This window comes from Sapajus apella, unplaced genomic scaffold (genome assembly GCF_009761245.1).
Source record: "Sapajus apella isolate SASKATOON/1434 unplaced genomic scaffold, GSC_monkey_1.0 scaffold44, whole genome shotgun sequence".
NCBI classification, from domain to species: Eukaryota; Metazoa; Chordata; class Mammalia; order Primates; family Cebidae; genus Sapajus; species Sapajus apella.
In genome coordinates this window covers 931,233-940,529 of record NW_022436984.1, presented here as the reverse complement: position 1 = coordinate 940,529, position 9,297 = coordinate 931,233, and the positions used below count along the sequence as shown (strand labels likewise).

At 49.3% G+C, this 9,297-nt stretch overlaps 1 protein-coding gene across 2 annotated transcripts in view; it reads right to left on the bottom strand.

Annotated features, from left to right (window-relative positions):
* CAD (carbamoyl-phosphate synthetase 2, aspartate transcarbamylase, and dihydroorotase) overlaps positions 1–9,297 on the bottom strand; it is a 29,697-nt gene that overhangs the window by 17,676 nt on the left and 2,724 nt on the right. For both annotated transcript variants that reach the window (XM_032301291.1, XM_032301292.1), the window contains exons 3-15: positions 7,596–7,725; positions 6,301–6,443; positions 5,994–6,135; positions 5,625–5,796; positions 4,921–5,106; positions 4,641–4,753; positions 4,190–4,335; positions 3,478–3,609; positions 3,121–3,354; positions 2,762–2,983; positions 2,369–2,557; positions 1,993–2,117; positions 1,680–1,810 (exon numbers count right to left, since the gene is read on the bottom strand). In XM_032301291.1, the coding sequence (XP_032157182.1) occupies positions 1,680–1,810; positions 1,993–2,117; positions 2,369–2,557; positions 2,762–2,983; positions 3,121–3,354; positions 3,478–3,609; positions 4,190–4,335; positions 4,641–4,753; positions 4,921–5,106; positions 5,625–5,796; positions 5,994–6,135; positions 6,301–6,443; positions 7,596–7,725 (2,065 nt within the window). The remainder of the gene's footprint in view (positions 1–1,679; positions 1,811–1,992; positions 2,118–2,368; positions 2,558–2,761; positions 2,984–3,120; positions 3,355–3,477; positions 3,610–4,189; positions 4,336–4,640; positions 4,754–4,920; positions 5,107–5,624; positions 5,797–5,993; positions 6,136–6,300; positions 6,444–7,595; positions 7,726–9,297) is intronic.

The following is a 9,297-nucleotide window of genomic DNA, read 5'->3' as shown; positions in this document are numbered from 1 at the left end:
TCTCGGCTCACCGCAACCTCCGCCTCCTGGGTTCAGGCAATTCTCCTGCCTCAGCCTCCTTAGTAGCCGGGATTACAGGCACGTGCCACCATGCCCAGCTAATTTTTTGTATTTTTTTTAGTAGAGACGGGGTTTCACCGTGTTGACCAGGATGGTCTCGATCTGTTGACCTCGTGATCCACCCGCCTCGGCCTCCCAAAGTGCTGAGATTACAGGCTTGAGCCACCGCGCCCGGCCGAGAAACCCCTTTTCTACTAAAAATACAAAATTAGCCAGGCGTTGTGGCGCATGCCTGTAATTCCCACTGCTCAGGAGGCTGAAGCAGGAGAATTGCCTGAACCTGGGAGGCAGAGAACAGGCCATTACATTCTAGCCTGGGCAACAAGAGCAAAACGCCATCTCAAAAAAAAAAAAAAAAAAAAAGAGAGATGAGGCGGGCTCGGTGGCTCATGCCTGTAATCCCAACACTTTGGGAGGCCAAGGCAGGTAGATCACGAGGTCAGGAGATTGAGACCAGCCTGGCTAACACGGTGAGACCCCATATCTGCTAAAAATACAAAAAACAAAAAATTAGCTGGACATGGTGGCATGTACCCGTAGTTCTAATTACCCTGGAGGCTGAGGCAGGAGAATCACTTGAACCTGGGAGGCAGAGGTTGCAGTGAGCCAAGATCGTGCTATTGCACTCCAGCCTGGGCAACAGAGTGAGACTCCATCTCAAAAACAAAAACAAACAAACAAACAAAAAAAGAGGCCGGGCTAGTTGGCTCACGCCTGTAATCCCAGGACTTTGGAAGGCCGAGGCGGGCAGATCACCTGAGGTTGGGAGTTTGAGACCAGCCTGACCAACATGTAGAAACCATGTCTCTACTAAAAATACAAAATTAGCTGGGCGTGGTGGCGCATACCTGTAATCCCAGCTATCCCGGAGGCTAAGGCAGGAGAATCGCTTGAACCTGAGAGGCGGAGGTTACAGTGAGCCCAGATCACGACACTGCACTTTCTCCTGGGCAACAAGTAAAACTAACTCCATCTCAAAAAAAAAAAAAAAAAAAAAAGAATGGCTGCCATTGTGCTTATTTGGATTTAGAAGGGTTCATGGTGCTTGTCAAAAATATGTCCCTTGCCCCCAAAAAAGAAGAGTTCACAGGAAAAGAAAAAGAACAGAAGCTATCTGCCTGACACATCAGTATTTAAATTAACACAGTGAACAAAATGTCACTGGCATCAACAACCTAGTGATAAGGCCATGGGCAAAAGCCATGATGAAGAAATATTGTGGGTGGATTTCCATGGAACTTTCTGACACACAACAGGCAACACAAGGGGAACAGAGGACACGCAGCTAGGGATCAGGACTAGCTCTCAGTTGCTGGCTCTGCCCATTAATCCTTTGTGGGCCCTCAGCCCAGTCACCTTCCTCCAGTGGGCACCTCAATTTACTCACCTGTAAAATGAGATGAGATAGTCTGATGGCTTGCACCTATCCCAGAGATTCTGCATTCCAACACAGATTTCCTCAGATGCCTCCCCCACACCTGACGAGGACTACAATCTTAGTTTGAAATGTCTCAAGCACCTGCTCCCATAGGAGCTAAAAGGCCAAGCCAGGGAATTCTGACATTTGAGATTCTCGGTCCTGGTGGGGCCCATGGGAGTGCCAGGGGCATGAGTCTCACCAACGCTTTTCATGCAGCTCCCGATCTTTGTGCTGACTCGCAGGAACTTGCTAAGGTCCCATCGAGGAATCTTCACTACACAATAATCCAGGCTGGGTTCAAAGGCTGCTGTGCCCCCTGTCACCGAGTTCCTGGAATCCAGCAGGTGGGGTGTCAGAAGGACAGTCAAGGAAGTATAAAGGATGAGCTTCCAGGTAGCTATCTCTATTCTCACAAACCCAGGCCAATGTCCTTTTCATATTTCCTGTGCTATCAGTACTTTCTTCAGCCCCCGACCCACTTCCCCACTGTGATTTCTCCCTCATCCTCATACCTGAGCTCAGGCAAAGGGATGCCCAAAGCTAGCTTGGCTGCCACGTAAGCCAGTGGATAACCTGTGGCCTTACTGGCCAGGGCAGAGCTGCGAGAGAGCCTGGCATTCACTTCAATGATATAATACTGCAAAGAAGGAAAATAAAGAAAAAAAGTCACTGGCCTAGAAGCCCCTGTCTAGGAGAGGTCTCAGAAAGGAGGGAAAATAAGCCTTCCTTATAGGGGTGGATAGCAAAAGGGCCCTCCCTAAGGCCCAACCCTAGTAAAGATGATTCCAGTTTCTACTTCAGGGGCTGTAAGGCCAAGACCTCGACCTCAAAATTATGCAAGAAGAGGGGGTAACAACCAGACTATCAGCTCCACAGCCTAGAGCTTACCTGCTCAGACTCAGGGTTCAAGGCATACTGCACATTGCACTCCCCAACAATTCCCAGGTGCTGGGTCACCTTGATAGCCGTCTGCCTCAGGAGCTGGTATTCCCTGTCATTCAATGTCTGGCTTGGGGCCACCACTATGGACTCACCAGTGTGGATGCCCAGTGGGTCCAAGTTCTCCATGTTACACACCTGTGAAGGGGGGTGCCATGGAGGTCACTGTCAAGAGGAGTCAGGAGAGGCGGAAGTCTGCACCCCAGGGTCCTGTTGCCTCTGGGGCTACACCTAACCTGGGCCTGAGGGACGTAGAACTCTCAAAGAGCTTGGCCTGGGCCTCTGCTCTTTCAAAAGCTCATCCTGCCTGACACGACTCCCACCCTTCCCTCCTTCACTCACCGTGACACAGTTGCCATAGGCGTCTCTCACCACCTCGTACTCAATCTCCTTCCATCCCTTTAGAGACTTGTCTACTAGCACTTGGCTAGTATGGGCAAAAGCTGGGGCCACAAGAGCAGAGAGCTCCTCCCTGTTAGAGGCAAAGCCAGAGCCCAGGCCACCTAGGGCAAAGGCTGCACGCACCAACACAGGGTACCCCAGTCGCTCAGCAGCTGCCTGGGCCTGCAATGAGTGGAACAGATGAACAGGTTATTTCCTGCTGCTCAAGGTGTGCCTGACCCAGAGAAAAAAGAATATATAAAAAATAACACTACCAAAAAAAACAGCACCATTCTAACATTACCCAACACCCCTCCAACCTGTTCAAGAGAATTTGCTGCCTCGCTGGGGGCCACATGCTCTCCGATCTCTGCCATTCTGGCAGCAAAGGCCCGTCGATCCTCGGTCAGCTCAATGGTCTCCACTGGTGTGCCCAGGACCCGGACCCCATACCGAGCCAGCACCCCAGCCTTGGTCAGCTCCACACCACAGTTCAGAGCAGTCTGGCCCCCAAAAGTCAGTAACACACCATCGGGGCGTTCATTACGTATCACCTGAGGGTAGACAGGGGAGTTACAGGCATCAGAACCTTGAGGGTAGAGAAGTTTAACAACCCAGAGTGACCACTGCGCCCCCTACCCAGTCCTCTTTTCATTCCAGCCTTGCCCCAGTCATACCTGGGTTACATAGTGAGGTGTTATGGGAAGAAAATAGACCTTGTCAGCCAGCCCCTGGGAGGTCTGCACTGTGGCAATATTGGGGTTGATCAGCAATGTCTGGATGTTTTCCTCCTTCAGAGCCTTAATTGCCTAAAAGAACAAGAATGGCATCTCAGCCTCTGCTGTAGAAGCAAGATTGCAAAACAGCTTTAGAGTGGCATTCTCCTCTTCTTTCCCTCCCTGTACTCTTGGCCCCTAATAACTGACTTCTATTTCTTACCACATTTTTCTTTTTCTTTTTTTTTTTTTTTGAGATGGAGTTTCGCTCGTTACCCAGACTGGAGTGCAATGGCGCGATCTCGGCTCACCGCAACCTCCGCCTCCTGGGTTCAGGCAATTCTCCTGCCTTAGCCTCCTGAGTAGCTAGGATTACAGGCACGCACCACCATGCCCAGCTAATTTTTTGTATTTTTAGTAGAGACGGGGTTTCACCATGTTGACCAGGATGGTCTCGATCTCTTGACCTCGTGATCCACCCGCCTCGGCCTCCCAAAGTGCTGGGATTACAGGCTTGAGCCACCGCGCCCGGCCTCTTACCACATTTTTCTTTACATTCCCCAGATCTCGTTCATTTCCTCCCTACAATGTTCATGCCTCAGCCCTTCTCCTTAAGACTCTTTCCATCCTTGAGGGCTACTCATCCAGAAGAGTGGGGAGGGACATGCCTCACCTGAGAGCCAGAGTAGTCGAACTCTCCAGCTTGGCCAATGGAGAGGCCCCCTGAACCCAGGATCAAAACCTTTCGTGGTGGTGGAAGCCCAGAGCCGGGAGTGGGAATCCCGGGGGGACAGAGGCGCTTAGTCAGCCGCTCTTTAACTGTGGAAGCAAAGAAGGTCGTGAGCTGAGCGGGACCCAAGAGGTCATCTGGATTAGCTCCATCGCTTTCAGAGGGGTCCAAAGCAAATTACACATCTAATGAGTAGCAGAGGGAGGACCAGGAGCCAGGACTTTGGAGTTCCTTTCAACTGAAGCTTGAACGATATCTTGGCTTGGTTGCCACCCACCTCCAATCCCCTTAACCTCCCAACATCTAGGAGTTTCCCAAGGCATGTCCATCTTATGCCCATCCTGGAGCCAACCCTGTTCTTAGGTCCACAGCCCAGTTCTACTTAGGATCTTACCTGTCTGGCCCCCAGGGTTCCCAGCTGTGGCCTCTTTCACAGTTTCCAGAAAGATATCAAAAAGCAGTTCCATATCTGAAGGGCCAGCTTGGTGCTCTGGGTGAAACTGGACACTGTTGAAGAGATCACATTATGAAAACCATCAAGGTCCCTGGTATGACACTGGCAGCCTTGGAGGTGGGTAATGGGACAGGACTCAGGTCTACTACACTGCTTTCCTTTTCCATCATCAAGGCCCACAGGGCTTCAAAGTTGCACAGACCCAGTCACCCAGGCTCACCTGAAGAAGGGCAAGCTATTGTGCACAATGCCTTCATTGGAACCATCATTGGCATTGGTGAAGAGAGGAGCCCAGTCTGCTGGCAGTGAGTCTGTTTCCACAGCAAACCCATGGTTCTGGGATGTCAGAAAGCAGCGCCCAGAGCCCACCAACAAGCAGGGCTGGTTATGGCCTCGATTCCCATATCTGGAGGTAGAAGCATGCCGAGTCACAGGCCCTGCTCACCCTCTTTTCATTACTGAACATACCCAGCTCTCACTGATCTCCTATTCGCAGTAGCCCTGATCCTGTTTTCTTTTTTTTTTTTTTTGAGACAGGGTCTCCCTCTGTTGCCCAGGCTGGAGGTGCAAAGGCATGATCTCAGCTTACTGCAACCTCTGCCTCCCAGGTTCAAGCGATTCTCCTACCTCAGCTTCCAGAATAGCTGGGATTACAGGCGCCTGCCACCATACCTGGCCAATTTTTCTATTTTTAGTAGAGATGGGGTTTCATCATGTTGGGCAGCCTGGTTTCAAACTCCTAACCCCAGGTGGTCCGCCCACCTTGGCATCCCCAAGTGCTGGGATTACAGGTATGAGCCACCTCACCCAGCCAAACCCCACTCCTGTTTCAACACAAATAAATGCCAACTCTCTTCTCATTCCCGAGACACCCCACCCGTAGTGCCACAAGTGTGGGCCCCTTCTGCTCCCAACAAGTCCCACCTCATCTTGTAAGTCTTGGCCCCAATGGCTAAGGCCAATAGCTGGTGTCCCAGGCAGATCCCAAAGACAGGTCGGGGATTAGGCTCGGATAAAACATGGCTCAGCGTGGATACGACACTGGGATAGGAGACAGGGTCACCAGGGCCATTACTTAAGAAGAGACCCTCATACTCTGGAGTAGGCAGAAAAGATGACATAAAAATCAGTATTTCAACTAGAGGAGACACACCTGCAGCCCCCACGAGAATGTAAGTCTCAATGTCTATCTTCTTCACTGCAACTCATCCTGACTTTTAGCAATTGGACCAAGGGACATATCTTCCACCCAAGCTGTTTGTCCGAGGCCCTGAACAGGCCCCAGCTACTCACCTTGGCTGTCTAGTGCATGGTCCCAGGGTACCACAGTGACCTCAGCCCCACGCTGGCAGAGGCATCGGATCTGATTATACTTGAGGCCACAGTCCAAAGCAAGGATCCGCGGGGCACCCCCTGTATTGAATACCCGTGGAGTCTGAGAAATAGAAGAATAAAGGGCAACAGTTGACCGCTGTGTTCGGTGGGTATAAGATAAGCCTGTAGTAATTCCTTTGATTCTCTCATGTGTTCATCCTCCACCAATTGTGGGCAGAATATAACTACTGTGCTACGGCTTGCAACTCTCACGCTACCTCTGTACCTTAATGGAGACCTCTGGAACCAGGGGGCGGGCATTGGGGTCCAAGAATGGCAGGGATGAAGGTTCTGTTCCATTCTGGACCAGCTTCCCCAGCAGAGACCCTTGTTCCCGCAACTTCTTGGTCAGCTCCCGAGTGTCTACTCCTGTCAAAATAGCACAGTCTTAAGGATCACACTCCCCCAACTCAGTCACCTGTGAGGTCAGACTTCCAGAAGCACTTCCGTTCCAGAACCCTAGTCATACACAGCTGTTCTATGTGCACCAAAATCCTAGGCCACTGTGATAGGACTACATTACCATGAAGTATTCCGGCCAAAAATATCACATCTGAATTGAACCACAACTCTAAATCTATCCATTTATAAAATAATATCAAGGGAAAAACAAATACGCTAAGTAACACTAGAGGAATGAAACCAAGTAAGTGCAGACTATGGGATACTAGACACAGAAAAAATGACCCATTTTCAGACAGGTTACAAGGTCCACAGATTAAATTTAAGAGACATATCAACCAAATGCAATGCATGAACCCTGTTTAGAACAAGATTCAAACAAACAGTAAAACAACAACAACAAAAAAAAAATTAGGGGAAATTGTAAACATTGCCTGGACACTTGTATTAAGAAATTATTAAATTTTTTTAGGCCGGGCGCGGTGGCTCAAGCCTGTAATCCCAGCACTTTGGGAGGCCAAGGCGGGTGGATCACAAGGTCAAGAGATCGAGAACATCCTGGTCAACATGGTGAAACCCTGTCTCTACCAAAAATACAAAAAAAAATTAGCTGGGCATGGTGGTGCGTGCCTGTAATCCCAGCTACTCAGGAGGCTGAGGCAGGAGAATTGCCTGAACCCAGGAGGCGGAGGTTCCGGTGAGCCGAGATCGTGCCATTGCACTCCAGCCTGGGTAACATGAGTGAAACTCTGTCTCAAAAAAAAAAAAAAAATTTTTTTAGTGTATGGTTATTATGATGCCTTTTTAAAAAGATTCCTTTTCCACAGATATTGAACTATTCGCAGAAGAAATGATATGATGTCTGACATTTGCTTCAAAATAATCCAGTGGTGGTGATGAAATAAGATTAGTCCTGAGCTGATGATTATGGAAGGAGGGAGTTCCTTTCTGTGTTGGAAATTTTCCAAGTGATAGCTCAATTCTTTCCCCCAGCCTAACTCCAATCTAAACCTTCCAACTATTACAATCTTAGAGTCAGGTCCCAGCAGACTACAGAAACCTTCTTTCCATCCAGGCATGCCGTGCTCTGCCCAGATATGCCTGTGCTTGCCACCATACCTTGCAAGCCAGGGATGCCATGCTGTTGCAGCCACTCATGCAGGGTGCGGGTGGCATTCCAGTGGCTGGGAGTAGGACAGCATTCTCCCACCACCAGTCCTGCCACGTGGATGCCCGAGGATTCAAACCACTGTGGATGGAAAAAGATTGCGAGGAACTTCAGACCGAATTATTTCTTTACAGTATTATCCCCATTGTGTGGCCATAAACCCTATATTCAACCACACTGAATGTCCTTCAATTTACCAAGCTTTTGGTGCTTTTGCATAGGTATTTCCTTTTACTGACAATGCTCTCCCCTATATGAAACACAACCCACAGGCTCAGGGTGCCCAGTCCATCACTGAAAACAACATTTTCCTTTAATTAATTAATTTAAGATGGAGTCTCACTCTGTCACCCAGGCTGGAGTACAGCGGCGCGATCTCAGCCTACTGCAACCTCGACTTCCCGGGTTCCAGCGATTCTCCTGCCTCAGCCTCCTGAGTAGCTAGGACTATCGGCATGTGCCACCACGCCTGGCCTCTTGTATTTTTAGTAGAGACCGGGTTTCACCATGTTAGCCAGGACGGTCTCGATCTCCTGACCTCATGATCTGTCCACCTCGGCCTCCTAAAGTACTGAGATTATAGGCATGAGCCACCGTGCCCGGCCATTTTTTTTTTTTCTTTTTTTTTTGAGACAGGGTCTGGCTGTCACCCAGGCTAGAGTGCAGAGTGCGGTGGCACGAACATACTGTTCACTACAGCCTCAAACTCCTGGGCTCAAGTGATTCTCCCATCTTAGCCTCCTGAGTAGTTGGGACTATAGGTGTGGATCATCCCACCTGGCTACTTTTTAAACTTTTTTGTAGTGACAGGGTCTCACCATGTCGCCAGGCTGCTCTCAAACTCCTGGGCTCAAGTGATCCTCCCACCTTAACCTCCCAAAGTGCTGGGATTACAAGTTATGAGCCACCGTGCTCCGCCTGTTTCTTCCTTTATCTAAAATTGAAATCATAAATCCCTTCTCTGTGAAGCCTCTCCCACTCACCCAATGCAGCTTGTGCCTCCATCTTAGAGCTCTCCTAACACTTCATTTCCTCTCTTGCTATTTACACTGTAACATGAATATGTATTTGTGTCTTCGTCACGAAACAGAGAACTCAAGAGCAAGGCAAATGGTGTCAGACATTTATTGAGGTGCAGGCATTGCAAAAGATGCTGAGAAAAGAGCAATGAGCAAGAAAAGATGAGGTCCCTGTTTTCATGATGTTTATTTCTGACATAGGGAGCCAGAAAACAAGGTAACACTCATGTAAGAAAGATATTAATTATAGAGTGTGATTAAAAACTGAATACATTACTAAATAAAGAAACCAAGGTTCAGGGCACAATACTAAGCATGACCCCCAAACTTCGTTTGAGATTATTATTTAAAAAAGATAATATAGGCCCGGGCGCGGTGGCTCAAGCCTGTAATCCCAGCACTTTGGGAGGTCGAGGCGGGTGGATCACGAGGTCAAGAGATCGAGACCATCCTGGTCAACATGGTGAAACCCCGTCTCTACTAAAACTACAAAAAATTAGCTGGGCATGGTGGCGCGTGCCTGTAATCCCAGCTACTCAGGAGGCTGAGGCAGGAGAATTGCCTGAACCCAGGAGGCGGAGGTTGCAGTGAGCCGAGATCGCGCCATTGCACTCCAGCCTGGGTAACAAGAGCG